Source organism: Platalea leucorodia (genome assembly GCF_965183815.1).
Source record: "Platalea leucorodia genome assembly, chromosome: 4".
In the NCBI taxonomy this organism is placed as follows: Eukaryota; Metazoa; Chordata; class Aves; order Pelecaniformes; family Threskiornithidae; genus Platalea; species Platalea leucorodia.
The window spans coordinates 43,872,562-43,896,323 of record NC_138826.1 but is presented as its reverse complement, the minus strand read 5'-3'; the positions used below and the strand labels follow the sequence as shown (position 1 = coordinate 43,896,323).

At 48.6% G+C, this 23,762-nt stretch overlaps 2 protein-coding genes across 4 annotated transcripts in view; both read left to right on the top strand.

The window, feature by feature from the left end:
* Nucleotides 1-23,762, top strand: part of NECAP1 (NECAP endocytosis associated 1) — a 41,352-nt gene that overhangs the window by 8,528 nt on the left and 9,062 nt on the right. Inside the window, exons 9-10 of one of the 3 annotated variants that reach the window (XR_014228087.1) lie at nucleotides 2,656-2,771; nucleotides 3,296-11,420. The exons of 1 other annotated variant lie outside the window; for it this stretch is intronic. The gene's annotated coding sequence lies outside the window, so the exon portion shown is untranslated. Of the gene's footprint in view, nucleotides 1-498; nucleotides 872-2,655; nucleotides 2,772-3,295; nucleotides 11,421-23,762 lie in introns of those variants that run through there. One more of the 3 variants, XR_014228088.1, reaches the window with a different exon arrangement.
* Nucleotides 11,516-23,479, top strand: LOC309590033 (C-type lectin domain family 4 member A-like). Its single transcript, XM_082310909.1, has 7 exons — nucleotides 11,516-12,347; nucleotides 13,934-14,256; nucleotides 17,749-17,865; nucleotides 21,195-21,287; nucleotides 21,894-22,045; nucleotides 22,274-22,392; nucleotides 22,956-23,479. The coding sequence occupies exons 2-7, from the start codon at nucleotides 14,190-14,192 to the stop codon at nucleotides 23,098-23,100; spliced, it is 693 nt and encodes a 230-aa protein (XP_082167035.1). The 5' UTR covers nucleotides 11,516-12,347; nucleotides 13,934-14,189; the 3' UTR covers nucleotides 23,101-23,479.

The following is a 23,762-nucleotide window of genomic DNA, read 5'->3' as shown; positions in this document are numbered from 1 at the left end:
AAAAGGAGAGTTTATGACCTTTGGAAGAAGGGGCAGGCGACTCAGGAGGACTACAAGGATGTCGTGAGGTCATGCAGGGAGAAGATTAGAAGGGCCAAAGCCCATCTGGAACTTAAACTGGCTACTGCTGTAAAAGACAACAAAAAATGTTTCTAAAAACACATTAACAACAAAAGGAGGGCTAAGGAGAATATCCATCCTTTATTGGATGCAGGGGGAAACATAGTAGCAGAGGACAAGGAAAAGGCTGAGGTACTTAATGCCTTCTTTGCCTCAGTCTTTAATAGTCAGACCAGTTGTTCTCGGGGTACCCAGCCCCCTGAGCTGGAAGACAGGGATGGGGAGCAGAATGAAGCCCCCATAATCCAAGGGGAAAAGGTTAGCGACCTGCTACACCACGCAGACACACACAAGTCTATGGGGCCGGATGGGAGCCACCCAAGGGTACTGAGGGAGCTGGCGGAGGTGCTCACCAAGCCACTTTCTATCATCTCTCAGCAGTCCTGGCTAACCGGGGAGGTCCCAGTGGGCTGGAGGTTAGCAAATGTGACGCGCGTCTACAAGAAGGGCCGGAAGGAGGATCCGGGGAACTACAGGCCTGTCAGCCTGACCTCGGTGCTGGGGAAGGTTATGGAGCAGATCATCCTGAGTGCCATCACGCAGCACGTATGGGACAACCGGGGGATCAGGCCCAGCCAGCATGGGTTTATGAAAGGTACGTCCTGCCTGACTAACCTGATCTCCTTCTATGACAAGGTGACCTGCCTGGTGGATGGGGGAAAGGCTGTGGATGTTGTCTACCTGGACTTTAGTAAAGCCTTTGACAATGATGTTTCCCACAGTGTTCTCCTGGAGAAACTGACTGCTCATAGCTTGGACGGGCGTACTCTCTGCTGGGTAAAAAACTGGCTGGATGGCCAGGCCTAAAGAGTTGTGGTGAATGGAGTTAAATCCAGCTGGCAGCTGGTCACAAGTGATGTTCCCCAGGGCTCAGTACTGGGGCCAGTTCTGTTCAATATCTTTATCAACGATCTGGACGAGGGGATTGAGTGCACCCTCAGTAAGTTTGCAGATGACACCAATTTGGCCGGGAGTGTTGATCTGCTGGAGGGTAGGAAGGCCATACAGAGGGACCTGGACAGGCTGGATCGTTGGGCTGGGGCCAACTGTATGGGGTTCAACAAGGCTCAGTGCCAGGTCCTGCACTTGGGTCACAACAACCCCATGCAACGCTACAGGCTTGGGGAGGCGTGGCTGGAGAGCTGTCTGGTGGAAAAGGACCTGGGGGTGTTGGTTGACAGCCGCCTGAACATGAGCCAGCAGTGTGCTCAGGTGGCCAAGAAGGCCAATAGCATCCTGGCTTGTATCAGGAATAGTGTGGCCAGCAGGACCAGGGAAGTGATCGTCCCCTTGTACTTGGCACTGGTGAGGCTGCACCTCTAATATTGTGTTCAGTTTTGGCCCCTCACTACAAGAAGGACGTCGAGGTGCTGGAACGTGTCCAAAGAAGAGCAATGAGGCTGGTGAAGGGTCTAGAGCACAAGTCTTATGAGGAGCAGCTGAGGGAGCTGGGGTTGTTTAGTCTGGAGAAGAGGAGGCTGAGGGGAGACCTTATTGCTCTCTACAACTGCCTGAAAGGAGGCTGTAGCCAGGTGGGGGTCGGTCTCTTCTCCCAAGTAACAAGCAATAGGACAAGAGGAGGTGGCCTCAAGTTGCGCCAGGGGAGGTTTAGGTTGGATATTAGGAAAAACTTCTTCACCGAAAGGGTAGTCAGGCACTGGAACAGGCTGCCCAGGGAAGTGGTTGAGTCTCCATCCCTGGAGGTATTTAAAAGAAGGGTAGACGTGGTGCTTAGGGACATGGTTCAGTGGTGGACTTGGCAGTGCTAGGTTAATGGTTGGACTTGATGATCTTAAGGGTCTTTTCCAACCTAAATGATTCTATGGTAACCTTAGCTGAGATAAGCTCGCAGGCAAACCTTGCTGAGGTTTCTCAAAGCCAGACATCTATATTATTTAAGCTGGACCTGAGTCCAGGCAACCAATCCCCCGGAAGATGGAGGCTCAGGGCCCTGGCGTTCTTCTATCAAGCCTGCTCACAGCTATCTCTTCTTACACAGCCATGCTTGCTGGGTGTTCCTTTGCCAGACAGCAAAGCTCTACGTATGGTTATGTTGAAAGTACAACGGAAGTCTTGTGGCCTGGGTAAAGATGAGAAGTCTTAACCTTTTAAGTCAGCTGTTTGAATGACACCAGTAAACGCTGGTGTCATTGTCAAATATTCTAGCACCTGTGGTGGCCAAAAAAAAATCTCTACATTTCTTCAGATCTAGGAGCAAAGCTGTTACGCTGTTTTGGTGAATAGGGTAGATATGTTGCGTAGGTCCTGGCCAGGCAGAAGGTGAAGAGTCTTGTCCGTGAGCTATGGTGAAGCTTCTCTGACTTTTCAGTAAGTACTTGCAGTAAAAAGATTTGAATAGCCTAAGAGGGTATTTCTCCAGGGTAGGAGGATTTTCAGGTGAGGGTGTACCTAAGGGAGGTTCTGGGATATACTCCTGCTTGTGCATGGAGAAGCATAGAGGATTGGGAAACAGTTCATGAGGGAGAGCTTAGTCCTTTCTGGAGATCTTTCCGGTCCCCGTGTCTTTCCTCACAGTGAGACCTACTGGAACGCAACAGCTTGGTGTGTCTTGTGTAAATCCTCTCCTCCGTCACGTTGGCGACCATCAGGAACAATCTTTCCATCCCCAGTGGGAGAAGTTGGCTGTGATGGTAAGTTACTGGTGAAATCACTTGGCCTTTGAACTGGCTGAATCCTCCCGTCTCTTCCTGCACTTTCTGTTGCCAGTGGTTTCTTCTAATTTAGCAGAAGCCAGTATGCAGGCTGCTTGAGACCTACAGTCTGAGATGTTGCAGACAATAGCGTTCTCTAGGTAAAGGATTAAGGCCAGGCCTTTAACGTGGATCAGCAGAGCAAACTGAGCAGTATCTCCTGAAAATTTATTATGTTCCACCTAATAGATCAACTGGTTTCCTTAGGCAGCTGGAAAGAGCTGCCCTCAGTCTGAGAGGCATAATGGTCAAAGGGGGAGAAAAGTTCATGCCAAATGGGGGAGACACTGTAGCACGTAGAAAGAGTCAAGAAACAAGTGTCAAAGGGAAGATCCCAGTTTTGTCTAGTTATTGCTTGTAGTTTCTTTTGCGAGAGCTGTAGTTGAGGTGGGATGTGAGTGTTTCCCCTCCTTCCCCCATTAATTCTGTTCTTTGTTCTGTGACTTAAAACTCCTGTCCCACAGGTACTGCGATAACTGGTCCTACTACAGGCACATAATATGGATTGCAGGCACAAACTTGCTAGCTCTAACAAAGCCTTGGTGCTGTGTGTGGACTCCCGAAGAAATGGAGAGGAAGAGATGTCCATTGGAGGAAATCAAACAAAATAAAAACCAAACAAGAAACCAAAAACCCCAAAGTCTTCCTGAGGTTTGGTGATGAGGGAACAGGATCTGAACCTGAACTCATCCTGTTAAATCAGCATAAACCTACAAAGCTCTAGGAGGGAGCACAACTGGGCTATTAATGCATCAAAGCAGCACTGGGGCCTACGTAGTTAACACATGTAGTCTCAAAGTCTAGGCAATCCATTGAGTGCTCATTGCATTATGTGAACAGTAGATTCTCAGACCGTTTTAGGTCTCTTTCTTCCAAGTTAATAGCTTTGTCCATGCTAATAGTCAGGAAAAGCACATTGGAGGATGTAGTGCCCTTCTAGTTTGATAGCTTAATTTTGCCAGCTGCCATTAGCTATAGCTGTGCATCCTCATCCAGAGCTGGGGCTCTGACAGACATTCCTTGAAGCTGCCTCTGAGCATGGGAAGATCAGTCAGCAGCAGCTGGTGCCTGTAGTGGCTCCCAACCAGAGACACATTTTGCCAGCTGTCACTGCTGGGACCCTGTGGTGAACTTCTTGCATCACTTGTGTTTGGGGCAGGCCAGCTGGGTAACTTGCAATATGGCCTGCTTTCCCTTTTCTTTCCCAGGCATTGTAGGATGGCAACTCCTGCATGTTTGGGCAGAGGCAGCTGGCTTGCTTAGGAAACCAGCTTTTCAATCCTCAAAGCAGTCTGAAGAGACATTCCCTGAAGGAGGGAGCTGCCTGTAAGTTGTAGCCTGTGTGTTAAGCCTTGTGCTTTAGGGACGTAAAGAGGTGTGGCGCTCCCCTATCCTCCTAGCCTGGTCTGCAAGGCTGGCTGAGTTGGTGACACTGGCGACAAGGGCTTGCAAGTTCAGTCTCACCCATGACCATGTGCAGTCACCTGCTGCCAAATCCCCTTGTTGCAGGGCTTTTGGCAACCTCAGGGCTCAGCCGCCGTCTCCAGGGACTGGTTGGGCCCCCAGCAGTTGGGAAGCGGGGGATGCAGGCAGGCATCACCTGGGACCTGGCTAGCTCTGGTGAAGTGCTCTCTGAAAAGAAATCGCAGCTGGCATCTGTCAACAAGAGCATGCTGACTCCTGGGTTGGCTGCCTGCAGTGACCTCCCCTCGGCAGGGGAGATCTGTGCCTGGGGGTGGGATGTGGGCAAGGACTGGACCTGGGTATGGAACAAGCTGCAAAGCAGAACTGCAGCATCTGGAGTTGTCCCCAGGAGCATCTGAGATGGAGGGGAAATGAAAGGGTGTCTTGACTTCGGCACACAGGAAGCACAAAGGAGAAGAAGGTACGCAACCATAAGATGACAGAACAAGGACTTTGGTGGGTCTGGTTTAAAACAGACCAGAACAGCTTTGGGTGACAGCAGAGTTTCTATTGGCTTTTATTGAACACTTCCCTCAGTCCAATAGCAACTCTGCCTTTATATTCACCAGTATCATAACTTGTCATTCAAATGCTTTCCTGAATGATTTAAAACTGACCCCTGGTCAAGTTTACAGAAGCACGGTTTACAGATTTTTTTTTTCCTTTTTTTCTTTTTTTTTTTTTTGTTTTTTCCTCTTCCTCCCTCTTGACAGTTTGGCAATAATGGAACTGGTGCTTCCAAATGGGGACATGTTCTGCTATCCTAATGCCCTCTGCACTTCAGTGCCCTCATGCACAGTGTAGTGTAGGGCTTGGAATCAAGGTGTTCCAGTCTTGCGGTCTGCCAGTGCATATACATGTGTGTATGTGTGTTGTCTTTAAAGTTTGGCCTATAGGAACTGAGCTCCTCCTGGTCTTTTTTGAAGTGAAGTCTAAGCACTTGTCCATGAGGTTAGGGTGTTAAACAAACTGTCCAAAGATGTGTGGAAATGCTACATCAGTAGTGCTACACAAACCATTGCTTTGGTTAGCTGGCAGGGACAGGGAACTGGATTCCCGTGAGCAGCAGTGCCAAAAGAAGAGGGGTAGGAGAGCATTTTCTTTGGAGAATATGTGCTAAGGGTCTATAGACACAGCAGCATAGGCTGCATGTCTGGCCCAGAGTTAGGGGCTGCTCTCACTAGTACCTCAAGCTGAATACCATGGGTACATGTACAAAGCATGCTTGGAAATGACTTTTTGGGTACTTTTTGGGTAGAAGAACAGGAAAAGTCCTTAAGCAATATATTCAATACAGAAATAGGATTTCTGTAAGCAGAGAACCTGCCCTGAGTAGTCTGGTCTAGCTTCAGAAGTAGCCCTGCTTTGAGCAAGGCCTGAATGAGATACCTCCGGCCTGAACTATCTCCTAGCACAACTTTTGTGCTCGGCTGTGGTGAGGTGGGTCCTGAGGTGGGCCAGCAGTGTCTGGTGAGACATCTGACATGGGGGTTTGGTAGGTGCTGGGGAGCGCTGAGGTCTGATGGTGATCCTTCAGCTCAGGAAGGGCAGAGGCTGTGCAAGGACCAGCGTGGTGAGCTGTGCCCGCCCGGTCTTAAAATGCTGAATATGCAAATAAATGTGAATTGGAGGCAGAGTCTAAGAGATGTGGGCCACAGTGCTGCGGGCCGGCATGAGTCAGCAAGGAGCACTTTGCCCTCTGCGTCAGTCCCAGATGGCAGCTCCGGGGCCTGCAGGGAGTCAGCAGCAGGGGCCCTTCACCCTCTTAGTCAACACCGGCTCCATGCCGGCTGGCACCTGGGAGCGCCATTTGCCCGCCCTTCGCTTTACTGTGCCAACACTGGCTTCAATGCCCTAGTGTGGTATAAATGGCTGATGTGGGCACCTGGAGAGGAACAAAAAGTGTCCTTCCCCATCTGACCATGTTGACGTCTATGTCGTGAGAAGGCTCCTGCAGGCAGTTGAACCCCAAAGCTAGAGCCCTCACTGCCTGGCATTAAAACTTCTCCAGCGTATTTCAGTGCCAGGGTGCCAGGGAGTGTCCGGCTGAGGTGACTGTACTCCCTGGGTTTAATTCAGCTTTCTACGGTTGTTTCCAGATGGCTTTTGCGTAGGACGGCTACGCCACTCTGGAGGCAGGTGGTGTCCCTCACCCCACTGCCAGCTGGCGAGAGCGTAACACACGATGGGTGCAGGGGCTCCGAATGGCGTGCAGGGCCTTCTTGGCTATAGGGCACAGGGTAAGGGCCAGCGCAGGCTATTTGCAATCTTCCTGATAAATCTACCCTTGAGGGTAGGAGCAGCATGAGGGTACCAGGCGATGCCAGTGCTGAGGCAAGTGCTGCAGGGCCTGGGAGGTTTGTGCTGCTGTTCCAGTGCCATCTGGTGGGACAGCCTAACCAGTGCAGCTCTCCCCAAAACCTCCCTCCGAGAAGGCTTTACTGCCTGTGCGTGGAGAGGATGTGAAGATGGGGAGGGAAACAGCTTGAGATCAAATGAGAGTGGCCCTAAGGTTACAGCATGGGTCTGGGTGACCTTACCTGAGAGCCCCCATGCTTGCTTGGTGACTGTGGTTGTTTTGCATTTTTGTGCTTTTCTTTCCACTCCCCCTGCTCCCCTTCACCTCATCTGAGGTGTAGCCAAACTACCTGAGGTATAGCCAAACTGAATTCAAGGCCGCTGAGATCTGTGCGATCCTTGGACAGAACTGACAATGAAGCATGACGGATTGCTTCTGTGGGTAGGTGTTACATGGCTACAGCTCGTTCATGCAAATCCCATGTGCCCACTCTAAGAAACTAAAATTCGCAGTCCTGCCTCTGAAACAGGCCACTGGGTCTGACCAGGACTTGTATCTGGCCCAGCTTTGGAGTCAGATGTGCAGCTGTGGCAAGCAACTGCAGTATCTGGATCTGATCTCTAATAATTTCTGGCCTTGAGACTTGTGGCTCAGACCCAAAAGAGGAAGGGGGTTGAAGGTGTGGTGTTCCCAGTAAAGGCATAAAACAAAGCTGTGATATAATGCATCTGAATGTGTCCTCTGTTGGCTTTTGTTGGATAATTTGTTAATTCTCTTCTGAAGAAACAATCCTGGGTTAATGATATATGTAAAGAGGCAGGTTGGGGGTTCTTGTCCATTTGAAGGTTACCTGGATACTGTTCTTCCTTCTCTTATTCCTTCTCTTACACTGGAGAGATTTTGGGAGCCTGTCATCACAGGTGAGCACGTCTTTCCCTTTCTGAAGCTAACTGAGTTTGAGCTCCCTCAGCTCAGATAGCTTTGGGACGTGGTGTGTTCTGCTTGAAACCCTTAGCTCTTCCTAACACTTGGCAGTGGTGTGGGTGGGGGAGGAATGCACAACCCCTTTTGGGGAGGAACATCTCTTTCTCATCTCTCCTACTTTTCTTTCCTTCCTCCATGTTCTGCATGGTACTGTAACCATAGCATTTTGGGGAGCTGCTGGGCTTTTTCAAAATGCTAGCATGCCACTCTAGGTGGTTTTGTTCAGGACACAAAGTGTTGCTGCTGACTCAGGCCTTCCTGTGGTGATGTGCTGCCACTTGCCAGAAATCAGTGTGGCTTTGCAGTGCTACCTCCTTGGTTTCTCTCTCCCATTCTTTGCTCTCACCTCCCTTTCTCACTCTCGGTTCAGTTCTTCTCTGTTTCCCCTTCACCCCTGGCTGCTCAAATGTCCTTTTCTCTGAGCTTTCACAGCTCCATGTAACCCATTTCCTCCTAGGTCTCCTAATGTATCTGTATGACACCCTGGTTCACCTTCTGTCAGGGGTGACTGCCTTCCAGAAGAGGCCTCTTCTCCCTGCAGCTCTGGCCAATGTTGTCAGCCATGCGTGAGAAGGGTGTAGGGTGCTTTTCTCTCAGGTCCCAGCAGGCTGCAGTGCTCTCACACTGTCCTGGAGAGCTGGGGGAACTCAGCTCCTGCAGCGAGAGCTGCAGCATCCTGCCCCTCCCTTCCCTAGCCAGTTCCTTGCAGCAGGGTACACAGTGGGATCACTTATTGCTAGCTCCCCTCTAACCAGCCAAATCCCTCAAGAGCTCTCACGGAGCTCTTGCTGCCTGAATCCCTTTGATTAGATATCTGCTGTCCCGTACTAACCGCTCAGTGCCAGGCCTTGGGGCCCCATGCTTCAGTGCCTTTTTATGCTCTTCCCTTGGCTGCGAGGGCTCTGCTCTCCCTTTATTACCTCTGTGGCCAATTCTGCCTTAATCCCTAGGAGAAGAGCAAGGTGATGTGGAGAGGCAAGACCAAGAGGGTGGTGTGCATTCACTTCTGATGCTCTCCTCACCCAGGTGTAGGGACAAAAAGCTAGGACTGGGTTTATGCTGCCTTTTTCTGAGTGACCTGGAGGACTGCGCTAGCTAGAGGTGCCATAAGAGCAGGTGATCGCAGGACTGTCCCATCAGCAGGCAGCTAGGGTCCTAGCGTGGTAGAGTTCTGTAGGTGCTTTCTAACTACTGAGGGAACTGAGCATTAATTCCTACCCGCCTTTCCTGTCTGCTTACCATGAAAATATCTTCTTGTCCCATGGCTGCCCACTTTCCTTAGAAGTGTTTGCTGAGGAACTTCACATGTAGCTGGATTATTCTCCTGCATATGATTACTGACCCCTTCTAAGAACTACAAGAGGCAGGATTTCCTTACAAGAGTTATATTGACTCTTCCCAAAGTGCATTATACTTATACACATGTCCATTAATTTTATTCTTTTGTTATAATTTCTGTTAACTTGGCCACTATGGATGTCAAACCTTTACCTTCCTAAATCTCTCCAGACTTCTCATCTCCTCCCTCTTTGCTATGTTCCTTGTCATCCTGCAATTCAGTGATTAAAAGGCAATTTAAGGCAAGAGGCCACCCACTGCTCTTAGCAACTGTTTCACCCCCAAGTTTCTTGGGAATGCTTGGGACTATCTTCCCCAGACCTGCTATTTCCATACCTTTCGCACAATCGCTTTTATTTTGGACAGGTCCTTTGGTTTTGTCCCCCCCAAAACAGGGTTCTTTTGTGAGAATTTCTCCAGTTTCTTCCACTGTCACAAATAATTAATTTAGCTTTGTTTCAATGTCCTTGTTCTCTCTGACTGCTTCTTTTATACCCTGCTCTTCAGTTGTCCTCAAAGCTTGTGAAAAGGTTTCTGCTTTCTGTATCTGTAGGAAAGGATTTATTACTAGTTCTGACAGCTTCTGCTAGTTGTTTTTCAGACTCTTTTACCTTTGCTTTGTTGTGGTTTTACATTTAATTGAGGTCATGATCATTTCAATTTTCCTCATTTGAATGCAACGTCAGCTTGTTGAAGAATGCACGCTGATAATCCCTTTGGCTCGACGTTTTAGCTACAGCAGCTTCCTTTTGCCTTTTGTCAAATCTTCTAAAGAGGTGCTAGGTATTGACTTTGGGCCGTCACTGTGATGTCCCTGTATAACCTCTGCGCTGCCTGTGATGACTGAATTCCCTCAGCTGCCCCTCTCCATTCTGACTGGCTTGTAAGAAGTGTCTCACTTCCCTGCAGCTTCCACTACAGCTGTGCTCAGCTTCAAAAGGGGATATTTTTTGGAGCGTGTGGGGTCACAACTTTAGGATTCAAGTCCTTCTCTTCTGAATTCAATTTTAACTCTACTGGTTCAGCTTGATTTTCAAAAGACGTAAGGCACGTGCAATGGTGCTGTCTCCTCTGCTGTTACATGGACCTGCTTGCTAAATTGGGTGAAACTGGCAGTGAGTTGAAAGACTTGCAGATACTACCTTACTCAAACTTCATTGACAGATTGTGGTGGTGCATCCCCTGCCCCGCCTCCTCTGGGGGCTTTACGATCACAGGGACTCCTGTCAAGGCTTGGCCTTTGAGCAATGAGTCTGGCGGTTAAGCGCCCCTTGGCCATACCAGGAACCCTTGCATGGCTGAGCTGGGGAACAAGAATGCCTTGATCTCACCTGGCATCATCGGTCACCCCCTGACAGCCTTGGGACATATCACTGTGGGTCGTAACTCGGGCAGATTGGTACAGAAGGATTGTACCTGTGTTGCTGAGATTGATGAGAACTCCAGCAATTACCAACCTGAGTTGTGGCCGGAATGGAAATTCGCTGATGCCTAAAGTCAATAATCTCACAACCCTGTAAACAGCGGTACCAAGTGAGACCCTTTGAGCTCTTCGGGACTGCAGCGGGCTGCACCAGTATCTCGCTCTGAGCAGGACGCCTCTCAGAGCTGTGAACTTTTAAGTTTGCATACAGAGGCCTGGCAACAGGACCTGGGCTGATCTCCAGCACCTGTCACTGAACTCGAGGGGAATTTTTACCAGGTACCTTTATATATGCGTATTGTGTGTATTTCACTAAATTTGCGATAAATTACTAGGTACCTTTATACAGGTCTAGTGTGTGTGTGAATCAATTCGAATACTGTAGTAAAACCTATTTAATCACTTTGTAAATGCTAAATTAACCCATGATTAATTACTGCTAAATTCCTGTGATTCTCTCTTAACTGTGAACAAACCTTAAACTGCTGTTAAACATATATAATCCTTAGACATAAACCATTGACCAAGTCTGAGACTAGGATTGGATCCAGCTGCACCTAGACTCCTCTCTGAGAAACAGTTTAGAAAGCAATGGGGTCCATTCTGAACCTTGTGACTCAATGGGAGGGCCTCCTTTACCCCCTTGTATTTTATTCTACCTCAATTTTCTCTTTCTTTCTCTTTTTATACATATTCCATTCATTTAATAAGTAATAGAGTGAACCTTGCCATCGAACTTCATTAAATCACTTTTGCAAATATCTTTGACAGTGATTCTTTAAGCGATCTAACCACGCATCCATGACACAGGTAAGGGGAGAAGGAGCATTAGTGCCTCTGCTGCCTTCTGTTTGGGTCAGCTAGCCAGATGGTGCCTGCACAGCTTGCAGAGCAACCACCAGAAAGCAGCAGCTGGAGCATGAGTAAGGAGGGAAAGCAGGACTGTTGTGGTGAGCAAACATACGAGTCCTAGGAAGGAGCTGGGGCTTGCGAGGTATGTGGGAGTTAGGAGCATGGGAGGTGCCTGGCAGTGCTGAGTGGGGCTGAGATGAAAGATATCAGCGGGGAAACACAGGTATTGTGGGAGGACGAGGGTGCACTGCATGGGGTGGGTAGAATACAGGTGGAGGGGGAAGGGAGGAACTGAGGAACAGCAGTGGGAATGCAAGGAAACAAAATGTGAGGTTTGGGTTTTTTTTTTTTTAAGCAAGGTTTTCTTTTTTTCTATTTTCAGCCCTGCAACTAACTGCTGGGCTCGATTCTCCCTACCTCCCACCCATTTACATGCCGTAAGTGCATAGGAAATTCAAAGCACAATTTTACCCTCAGGAATATCACCTCACTGTGATGGGCACAAGAGACCAGCATTGCATCCTATGGAATTATGGTTCAGGGTTGAATTTTGACAAGCAAGCAACAACTCTGATGGCTGAGAAGGAAGAATTGAGCTGTCTCCTGATGTTTGAGCGCAATCTAGTGTATTCGAATAAAATCAGATGTTAGATCCTGAATTTACATTTGAAATGCCTCAGCTGTGTTTAGAGATGTGTTTCAATGGCAAAAAGCTCATGAATCCACACTGTGACTTCCTTCTCTGTCTGCTGATTCTATTTCCCATTTCTTCACAGTGGAAATTTTGAAACCCTGCCAGGAAGTAAGCCTTTTCCCCATGAGACCGAGTCTGTTGTGGCTCGGTTGGCTGGGCACAGGGGGAAAGCACGCAGAGGATTACTCTGCCTGAAATCTCGGCATGAAACTTGAGGGCATAACTAGGTTTCAGCAAACACTTAGGGAGACTTAATTCCAGTGAGAGGGCCAAGCCTGAAGACAAAGGAAAGTGCTGGAAGGATGTTGGAAAGAAAAGCAGGCAGCATGCATCTTCTCAAGGGACCAGGCTCCTGTCCTGCAGCTGCTGCTCTTCTTGCAGACAAGTCACTCTCTTTGCACACAACACAAAAAGGAGAAGTGAAGCCAGCTCAGTGCACACGAGACATGAGGAGGCTCCTTGGTAAAGAAATCCAGCTACATATGCCCCATTCTGTTTAGGGGCAGTTCTCCGTAGTCTGTGTTCAGATGTCCACCACATCCCTCCCTTGCCCTTTACCTTCTGCCCCATTGTTCTCCTCTGTTGTCTGATGTTCTTCCTTGCATTGTCCTATCTCACCTCCAACTCTGCCCTGTGTACCCTCTGTGCTAGCTCCCTGGGTGTCCTGCTAGCTTGTCATTCTGGTCTGCCTTGAGGAAATTCCAGCTAGCCAAACTAACCAAGCAAAACTTCCTCCTTCTTCCTTCTGGTTGTTTTGGAGACCTTATTGTGGTTTTTCAATACTTAGAGGGGGCTTATAAGAAAGATGGAGAGAGACTTTATACCAGCACCTGTAATGACAGGACAAGGGGCAAAGGTTTTAAACGGAAAGAAGCTAGATCTAGATTAGATATAAGGAAGAAATTCTTTACGATGAAGGTGGTGAGACACTGGAACAGGTTGCCCAGAGAAGTTGTGGATGCCCCGTCATTGGAAGTGTTCAAGGCCAGATCGGACAGGGCTTTGAGCAACTTGGTCTAGTGAAAGATGTCCCTGCCCATGGTGGGGGGGGGGGGTGGACCTGATGATCTTTAAAGGTCCCTTCTAACCCAAACCATTCCATGGTTTCTGAGTCCTATCTGCTGACTGAACCCTTCTCACCCTTTTTCTCCAGGGTATCCTGACTCATTGGCATTTCTTCTCAAAAGTCTTTCTGATTCAGCATGTATCTCAGCAGCCATTTCCCTTGTCTCCTTTCAATAACTGCCCCAGTTTGAAATCAGACTAAACAGTAGTCTGACATTTTCCCCAAGGTAATATCCAAGGCCTTTACCAGAAAGCTGAAAAGGGAGATAAATGGCAGTGTTGGAGCAAAAAATATAAACCAGCCCTTTTCAGCCTTCAGAAATGGAGCCTGACTCCCTGAAGCAAGCACTGCTCTGAACTTCCACAGGCTGTAAATCAAGTTGTGATAGAGAGGTCTCTATGTGTGCTCTTCCCAATAACCTCTCAAACCATCAACACAATTTTTTTTTATTCCACTCTGCTTGTTCTCCTCCCTGACGCTGGCCTCATCCTTCTCTGTTTCTCCTTGGATATATCAAACTTCTGATTATTTCTATTCCTCTGCCTAAGGCTGCAACTCCCCAGTCTCACTTCTACAGGAACAGTTCCACGTTTGAAATTTGTTCTAGTGCTAGCTGCCAACTGGGGCTGACTTCCCAGGATAAGACATGGCATGTGATATTTGATGTAGCAAATGCAGTTTAACCACAAGAGACAAGTGAGGGCAGAATGCATTTTGTATTGGGCTGTGCTGCAGATTAAACTGGCCTAAGACCCATGATAACTGCAAACCTAAGAGCAATGGCAGAATTACTAGCAGACAAAGAAGGGCATGAAGATAAGGGAAAAGAGAGAGAGTAAAAACAGAAGAGTGAAAAAAGAAAAAAAAAACAAACCCAAAAGATCTTAAAAAGGAAGCCTAGCAGCTGAGAATCGGATATGGGGAAGGAGGAGTGCAACTTCCTTTTCAGTTGTTAGGTTCTCATTTTTCTTTTATCTCTCAGAAGTTTCCATAGTGCCGGGGCTGATTTCCTGGGCTAAGAAACTGAAGATCTGTTCAGAGCATTTCTGAGGTCCCAGGAATTCTCAGGTTATCGCCAGTGCTTCCAGTGTTCAGCACAGCCTTCTTCGAAGACAGAGGGTGAATGAGCAGATGGGAAAGGCTCAATAACTTATTGGTGTCTCCCTCCAGGGACCAAAAAGGTGCACTTTTTACATAGCAAAACTAAGGACGGGGATCAGTGATCACACTGTGATTAAATGGCATCGGAAATCACTTACGCTGAGGTGAAGTTCAAGAATGCATCACCAGCTGCAGTGGTTGAAGGTAAGGAATGGGTGTGTTATTCAGGGGAAGGGGACCTGGAGGGAGGGGAGCTGAAGAACAGGGAATGGAGACTTTTCTTTCGGTGACTCTGGTTCCTACCTGGTTTTGACAAATTGGTCAGAAAAAGGAGTTGTCTACCACTACATGAGCAGAAGACTAGAGGAGTTTTGAAGTAAGAGGGTCAAGGAATGTCTACAAGAGGACAGGTGGGAATCTTTAGGTGGTTGGAGTTGCAACATGAACAAAGATGACTGCTGAGAGCACAAACAGTACGTTTCAAGTGAGCATTCATTAAGGAGCGTATTTGGGATCCCTTAGTCCCCTGGTTGCAACACCCATAGTGGTGAGCGGTAGAGGGTCCAGAATGAATGCTTAGCCCTGGTACGAGGCAGGCAGTAGCTGCCTCTCTGTATGTTAGCCAGTCTTGGATGAGACAATACCAACAATAGAGACTATGGCTTATTACAAACAATCTGATCTGTCACAAAGGTGGAGGGGCTCCCAGGGCAGCAAATGGCAGCAAATAAGCCCAAGCCCTGGCTGCTACTGGTCTTGCCTCTGAAAAAGTGAGCCTACAGATTCCTGCTTATGGAGAGAGCAGGAGTAGAGAACCAACATGCCTCCCTACAGTAGAGCAGTCAGTTGCCCTCTGCAGCTTTGTGAGAGGTGGCACTGGCTGCAGAAACTTATAGCCCCATTGTCCTTGGTTGATTGAGAAATGGTCCTTGGAGAAGAGAGACCAAAAAGTTAAAAGGAAGAATGGGCTTGAACAAAACACCCTAAAATACACAGATGAAGAATTATCTAAGATCTGGAGGAAGATCCAATTCTGTGATTGATGTCTACCACTCCTGAAAAATAATTAACACACCAAACAAACAAATCTTTATTGCTATTAAAAACCATGGTTCTAAAATGGTGCCTTTACTAGGCTTCGTGCAAATTTAAGACATGTTCTGATCAGTATGTATTCTGTAGTTCTTATGCCACAAGGACGAACACAAAGAGATGTTCCATGTATGGCTTATTGCTTCCACACTTAGATGCAGGACCCTACACAACAGCAGGTTCCAGAGCAGTAAAAGTATGTGTGCATGAATGAGTGAAAAAATAAAGAAATAAATTATTATTGCTGCTAAGGATATTAACTTGCCTATTTACCATTTTACCTCAGTTTCACAATCCCAAACAGAGCTGGTATCAGCTCCAGGTTATTCCTGGCCTGCTCTGAGGCATGAGTCATGGAAATAAAGAATGTACATACTCCTGACTGACTTGAAAGCTCACTGTTTTCGATGCACCAAGATTAGCTGCTTCTGGTTACAGCTAGTGTTTCCATCATGGTGAGGTGGGGGTGGTGGAAGTTCCCCATTGTGTTCCCAATGACCTATTCCAAAGACACCTGATCTAGCCATGTTTGCTTGAGCTGCTGATGGCATGCTCATGGTATAGGTTTGGGTGTGTGCTCAAGGTCTGTCTTTGAGTGTGCCTGTCCAAGCGATCACACACTTAGCTTATACTTCGAATTCAGAGAAGTGTCCAGTAGTACCACTGCACACAGTGCTAATGTCTCTCACAGCCTTATAGTATGCTCATAGCATGAGAGTTATGACTGAAAATTATTGAAAGATTGAGGGAGTCTTGCTGCTCTGTTGTCCTTCTGAGTGGTTACTCTGGCCATGCAGGCTCCTTGTTGGTAATGGCCAAGCTCACCTGGCTTTTCCCATTCTGTAGCCTCTTCTAGTTAGGGTCTAGAGATAACAAAATTGTCAGTCATTGGAAGATAGAGAGGAGAAGGCAGCAGCTAATCAAACAACATATAATCTGTGGCAGGAGGTGGCAGAGACTACTGGGGCGGGTTTCACACCACAGTGCAGTTAGGGTTCCTGCATTTCCAACCAGGATTTCCCAGGTAGAAACATAGGCATCTGTGCTGCATAGCACTTGTTGCATGTGCCTAGGAGATGTTGGATTTACATGCTGAATAACCAGCACATGCCCATCAGGTCTGTTGTGTTGTGATCATGCTGGACACATTGCAAGCATGCAGACTAACTGTAGGAAGCATTTTGCAAGGAGATTAACCCACTGAGTATGCACAAAATCTACTGCACTTCAGTTGTGTTGGTGAGGTGCATGCATACTGGCAGTGCTCTCTGTGCCACCTGGGTGTGAGTGTGGGATGCACAGATCTGGCTGGGCACAGGTTGAACAGTCAATCTGTGGACATGCAGCACATCAAAAAATCATTTGGACTGATCAGATCTATTGTCTGAAATAGGTGGCTGGACTCCAGATCATGATCCAGGTCCTTGTTTTCACTACAGACAAAAGCTCTGGCTGGAACAAAACATGATTCGATCAGGGAAATCTACATCTTGCCTGTCTATGAATGTTTTCTCCTCTGATAATGAAAGATGATGCTTTATGCCCTGCTGTAATAGCCTCCCCCAAGGTTTTGGGAAGTAGTTAGAGGGCTTCCTCAAACAGCAGGTTTCTGGAAGTCTTGCTCACTAGGCATGGCTGGCAGGCACACGTGGCTGCTGGCACACTTGAGAATTTTGTGCTGAACAATGAATGAGGTCTCTCTAAAGCTTATCATTAATATCAGTCTCTCTCAAAACTTCTTTATTCCTGTCCTGCAGTGAGTGCTGCTGTTTCTTTACCATCCTGTTTGCCCTGGCTTGTGTACCTGCCACAACCTAGAACAGTCTCCTAACAAGTGTTTGCTTCTCCTTTGTATGGCCCATTCTCCTGCCTGCTCCCAAACTTCTTCAGTACTGGCAGTATCCCTCTAGATATCTCTACCAGGCGCTGCAAGTCTGAATCTGAGTAGGATACTACTCAGATTGGTGGACACAGGCATCTGTTCTCCTCAGGCATGCAGCCTAGCACAGCCTAGTTTTAGCACAGCAAATCTCTGAACCCTGGCTTGGAAAGCAGACAGAAGGGAAAAAAAAATTTTTTTTCTCTTCCACTGATTCTGTGTCATCATCGCTTTGCACATTTTTTTGTCTCCTGCTCTCATTCAGCTTACACCAACCTTCTTCTACACAGCAAGTCCACAAGGAACTGAAGCAGGTGTAAAACGTTTTCTGGGGAAAAGTCAACATGAAATCTTCATGTGAATGTCTCAAGTATCAGACAGAGCAATGTTGTATTTGGCAGCTCTGGGCTCAATCTAGAAAGACATGGTTACACTCTGGATTTTAAGGTCATGTGAAGGCCTTACCCCCAAACACCAGCAATTAGCATTGCTAGCTCACCAACAGGGCTGGGGCTGTGAACAGTGTCACTGAACCTGATCTTCTGCAGAAACCACAGAGGTCCCCTGCTCTGTCTCAATCTGCCCCTCTCCCAAACTGTGTAACTTCCACATCAGAAATGAAACTGCATTTTTTTTGAGAAGCTCTCCCTTGAGTTGTACATCCTTGGTATGCGGGCTGACTGAAGCATAGTTGACTGTGGTTTGGTGTGTTCCTTCACTTTTAGTACCTCCTGAGACGAAGAAGCATGAGCACCATCCCCAGAAATACCCGCCTTGGCTCCCATGGCTGATCTCACTGCTGCTTCTCTTGGTGTGCATTGCCCTCGTTATTGCTCTCCTTGGTGAGTATCTGCAGGTTGGTTACAGGAGAGAGGTCTGGGGGAAATGCTGGGAGAAGAGCAGAGAGATCAGAGCCCAGAGGGGAATATCTTCCAACCAGGAGGAAGCTTTTACTCAGGAACTGTTTTGTCACGAGAAAGAATGCAAGCGCCAACATTTGGGCTCGGAAAACCTGAATGTTGAGTATTTGAAAGGTATGTTTAGGAGTGAAACCTTTCCTGATTACTTAAACATTGGGCATTTAAGGGTACAGTTGCGACATGACACAAATTTCTCTTTTGCAGGCCAGCCAAACCAGAGGTTTTGGCCAACTGGTATGCGGGAGCTAGGAGTACCACAGCATTATGCCAGATGGTTCTGTTGTACGCATCCTCTTTCTTAGAATGACAGAAAGCGTTAGGTGGGAAGGGACTTCTGGAGGTCTCTAGTCTAATGCCCTACTTGAAGCATGGCCATCTTCAGAATTTCAGGGTTGTTTGGGCTTTCTGTAAGGCCTCAGGCTGTTCTGCCCTGATTTTGTACATGCCTGCATACATCCCCCAAATCTTCCACTGTTTACCCTGCGGCCTTTTCAGTGTTCACAGATTGTACATCCCCATCTTGCATGGCCTCTTTGGAACCATGAAAAAATTGTTTACTTGCATACCACACAAAAAGAACTTAATTACATTCAGCAGAGGAGGAAAAGCCTGGAGATGGCAGCACAAATGTCTATACAGGCAGCTGGACCTGCACTTGAGCTCTCTAAGGTGCTTTGACACACTGTGTCCTAATGGAAAAAAAACAACTTTTCACAGTTAGTCCTGGCATCTCCAGGATTAACAGCGCAGTGCAAACTCTCACACCCTTTTAGTGTTAACTGAGTTCTAGTAGAATAATTCATTAAAAGTGATTCTTGCACATGCAGTTTGTGGAGACTGTGATCACTGTTTCATTCTCCTTTTCTGCTAAGGATCATTCATGGATTGTTTGCACAAATTGTCAATAAAGATGATTGATTCTGGAAAAAGGCATGTTGTTAGGATAAATTGCTGCCCTTCCTTTTGCTGTCATTAGTTCCCAATTCCCAGAAGTTTGTGTTGCTTTGTTCCCAAATGTATAACTTTTCACAATACTCTGTTAAATGGTTGGGCAGGTTTAGGGTAGGCTGTTAGAGTCTAATACTGTCTGGCCAGGTTCTTTTAGACATTCCACACATGGAAGGTTTAATCTTTAATGGCAAATTTAATTATCCAAGTTAATTGATGTTACATAAGATTTTGATTTAGCAGAGTGATACAGCAATGCATTTAAATAAAAACACAAGTACAAATTGCACTTAGCAGAGGGTAGCAATAAGGTATGAAGAAGGAGTTTTTCAGGTTGCTGGTGAAGAAACAATCCTCGTGGCTGAGGCCACCTGGACTACCACAGGCTCGTTCCCAGTGAAGGGTTGAGACTGCTTCAGGAGACCAATTTGGGGTTTGTTTAAAGACGGGCATCAGGATGCGTGACCAGAACAGGTCAGCAGCCCCTGAAACAGTGCATGGGAGTTACTGAGCGTGATCTCCAGTAGCATCCAACGTTCCTGTCCTTGTTGGGGCAGGATCCAAACTGTAGGGGAAGTCACTGCCCGGCACAGTGAACTGGAGAGAACAGTTGAGCATTGTGGCTGGAGAACAGGGATCCTTGCAGTCACCATCTCTCTCGTTATTAGCATTCATCTCTGCAGTCTCTCCCCACACAGCGTGAGGCTGGACATGCTGCCTGAAGGGCTGGAGATGCTTTCAAAAAAGCTGCTATTATCTGTCGCACGATGAGGTGTCCTGGGTTGAGGGCAGCAATTGCAACGCCCAGTTGAACGACAATACAAACGCGATTCTCATTAGTAGTCTCTGCAATATGCTCAACATCAAGACGCTCAGTGACCCAGAAGGAATGTGTGGGTTAAAGCCAGCTCAGGCCCATTGCTTTCTTCAGACATGCTTTTGCTAGTCATTCAGTTTTTTACACTATATTGGGCTGAGCCACGTATACACTCGCCCTGTGCTGGTCTGGCTGACTTAGGAAGACATTCCCTCTCTGATTTTTCAGAGGGATGAACAGTTACACAGCTGGTCAGTTCACTCACCTGATACAACTGGCTGATTCACTCAACCGAACCAGAACAAAGGCCACCATCTGGTCCCCTTTGGGCTGAGATAAGGTCACCTTCCTTTGCAACAGCTGTGGTCAGCCACGCATCGCCCTTGCCCATCATCTCCTCTGAGCCCTCTTGCATTGTAGGAATTCACTCATCAGTCACAGAGGCCACTATGATTACTCTGCCCTCCTCACTAGGAGCAATATTTCTAAGGGAAACGGTTGATAAAAATAGACAGCTCTCTTACTTAGCACACCCTGATCAGCTTCCAATCACTATGGCTGAGTGTCTGAGTCAGTGATAAGTGCTTCGGGTTGTGGATGTGGCCTGCTGACGCCTATCACCAACACTGTATTATTTGCCATTAACCGGCTAGTGAGTCCTAGGAGTTTACCTTCCACCCTGGTTGCAGCAGCTCTAGCGGTACGTGATGACCTTCACCTGGAGTGTCTTTGTTGCTGGTGAAAGAGACCCATGCAAACTACTGTCACTCATCCAAGCTACTGTTGATGTCTATCTTAGGAAGAGATAAACTGTGCCACTGAAGTGCTGCGCTTAATTCACTGGTTGTAAAGAGACTTAGACAGGCAGCTTGGCCGTAGGCATGTACATGGTAAATGCCTGCGGTTGGGTGGAATCAATCCCACCCTGTCTAGCATGTCCTCAGTGTGATGTCCTTCCAGCGGTCCTTCTGCTCTCTGACATGGAAGATGATTGTCTCTTTCTGCCTGGGAAGGCAGCCATACCACTTGTTCGGGCCAGTTTTCTCAGAGCTGTGGAGCAGGGATCCACTAACCCCACACCTTCCGCTCCACAGCACCCGACGGGGCCTGATGGCAGCTGCTCGGTGCTGGGACAGACTCTGTTGACAAGCCACAGGCTGGCTACAGCCACCAGGCACTGCTTGGGTGGGTCTCAAGCTTCTCTGGCTGTGTTGGCCAGGTCATCCTGCTCTGATGACTGATCTTGTCAGTCAGCGGGCGGAGGAGTCCTTGCGGGCAGCTGGGGGATGCTGGGAGCAGAAATGCCTGTTCCCTTTGCCGAGACGATGGCAGTTACCACTTATGAAATGGGAAGAGACAGCGCGAGGAGAGGCGATGCTGAGACAGTGCTCGGGAGGGAAACGGGAAAGAAGAGTGAAGCCCAGAGATGGTGCGTGCGGAGCCGGGAGGAAGGGGTAACCCTGCCGCCTTTCCTCTCCCTTTCCAGTCGTGCCCTTCTCCCGCCGTGGTGACCAGCCCACAGCCCTGCAGCAGGCATTCATGGAGTGGCAGTGCACCTCGGCAGAGCCGCAAGGCAAAGGTCAGTAGCGCTGGCAGGGGAGCAGGGGGTCTTTGGGACGGGGACAAGGAATGCTGGGGTCTGCTATGACAGCAAGCAGCAGCGGGGGCAGGCTCCGGAGAGGCAGGCTCCAGAGGAGAGGGGTGGGGAGAAAAAGGAATTCCTGCGGACTGCTTAGGGGGAGGAGAGGGCCATGTTCATGATGTCCTGGAGGGCAGGATGGCTGTGAACACTGACAAGACAAAAGGGACAGGTACAGCCGCACAGGGAAGGTTAACAATGGAGCAATAAGTGCAGCTCTAGTCAGGGAAAGAAGCAATATTCCCTGTTCCCTGGGGCTAAAGGCCTAAAGGAGACTGTGCAAGCAGAAGTCAAACCAGATCACCAAAATAACTTTGTCAAGACCTGAGATCACGATACAAGGATTACCATGGGTACGCAAAGCTCACTGGTCATACGCCAAAGCAATTGGAAGAAATAGCTGTACTAGCCTTGTCTTTTCAAGCCCTTTCTGTCAGGAAAAGTGCTCTAAGGAGAACACGAGCATTGTCCCTGGAGCAGTGGGACCCTTGCCGCCACCATCTCTCTTGTTATTAGCATTCATCTCTGTGGTCTCTCCCCGCACAGGGCGAGGCTGGATGTGCTGCCCGAAGGGCTGGAAACACTTTCAAAACAGCTGCTATTATCTGTCGGCTGATGAGATGAGCTGGGCTGAGAGTGAGCAGAACTGCACTGGGATGGGCTCCCACCTGGTGGTGATCAACACCGAAGCAGAGCAGGTACGTGCAGGGCTGAGAGAGGGGCACAGCAGCCGCGGACACGGTGCCAGGCCCTGGAGGGGACTCAGAGCCCCTCCTTGCTCCTGCAGGGGAGGGGGGATGTCCTTTCTGCATCCCTTCAGCACCGGCTGCTCCCCTCTGCCACCAGCCCCACCCCACGGGGACTCCTGCCGCCCCCCTCTGCTCAGTCCGGCACCTCACGGACATTGCACTCTCTCTGATTTCCAGGCTTTCCTCACTGCGGAGCTAAAAGTTTCAACAGGAATGGATTATTACATTGGTCTGCGGGCACACGTGGTGGGCCAGTGGCAGTGGGTGGACCAGACTCCATACAGTGAGAAGGCCGCGTGAGTATCCCCGGATGGAGAGCGTTTAGTGCGGCTCCTGGTAGTGCAAGAGAGCAGGAGATGTGAGGGTGTCTGTTGGTGCACGAGAGGGAGGTGAGACAAATCCCCATGAGAGGACAACGATGGAGCAGGAGAGGGCTGTGTCGGACACCAGCTTCACACGGCCCCATCCGTGCTGGTTAACGGTTGTTAGTTAACTACCTGTGACATGGCCATCAATGCTGCAGGCACAGAAGCAGCTGCATCTTGCCAGCAGGAAGAACCCTTCTGAGATGACCAGCCTTGCCTGACCTCCATGCTGCCCCCACCACACAGATGTGCACGTATTTGCGCGGGCCAGTGCTGTGAGCAGGTCCCTGTTGTGTTGGCTGTAGGAAGAAGGCAGGTTTCCGCATGAGACTGGTGCCAGTGGGACAGCAGAGTGGGAGGAAGGGCACCGCTTCTGCCCGTGAATTAACATCTGGAATCTTTCTCTCTCCCTTCCAAGCCTTGCGTCCCGCTGTGGCCTTTTCCAGCAGTGCTCTGCGGGGTACACTGGGAGTAACAGCCTGTCTCTATCTCAGGTTCTGGCGGGAAGATGAACCAAGTAATGTGACTGATGAGATGTGCGTTGTAATCCATAGTAGTTCACGTACTTCCAACTGGAATGATGTCCCATGCACAGCACAACCTCATCGAATTTGTGAAGCTTCAGCAGTAACTGTGTGATGGAGCGACCCTCATCCTGAGTAAAACTGAGGGATTAGCAGTGAGCTGGGAACAGCTCAGGGCTGTGTTGGGAGGGATGGGGGGCCCTGGGTCCCGCATCTTCCCTCTGCTGCGTGGGGCGATGTGAGTGGAAGTGATATTACCCTGTGTCCAGCATCCCCAGTGCACGTATCGGCTCAGGGAACACATGGAAGGCTCAGCATCACCAGAGCGCTTCCTGGGCTCTGGTGTCCTCTTCTCCCTGAGTGGGTCCGGCAGCCACTGGCTGAAAAGAGGTTGAGTTCTCCAGGAAGAAGACACAGGAATGGAAGACAAATGCTCGGAGCTGCAATTTCCTTTGTCTCCTTGAGCCGAGGTCTCCGCTTTTTCCTGGGGCACACAGAGAATGTCCTCTTCTTGCATTGGTTTTGCTGAATAAATACGGATTTCCTGTACAAGCGAAAATACAATATTAGACCAACGAAAAAGGCGTTGTGCTCTGTCTGTGTGTGTCTCTCTCCCTTTCTCTCTCTAAGCAGGGAGTGGTTTGTATAAGCGGGATCAAAACGTGTTGCTGTGCCAGGATAGAGCCTTACACAGCTACTGCAGTACACGCTGCATTCACCCAGTGAGGGTAAACCCCTCAGAGACAACCTGGCTACGCAGCCCCATTGCACACAGCC

Excerpts from the sequence above, each read along its gene's own strand:
- LOC309590033 (XM_082310909.1), top strand. The coding sequence starts at position 14,190 with ATGGCATCGGAAATCACTTACGCTGAGGTGAAGTTCAAGAATGCATCA. Across the intron at positions 14,257-17,748 it reads ACCAGCTGCAGTGGTTGAAG|TACCTCCTGAGACGAAGAAG; the intron begins GTAAGGAATGGG and ends CTTCACTTTTAG. Across the intron at positions 22,046-22,273 it reads TCAACACCGAAGCAGAGCAG|GCTTTCCTCACTGCGGAGCT; the intron begins GTACGTGCAGGG and ends TCTGATTTCCAG.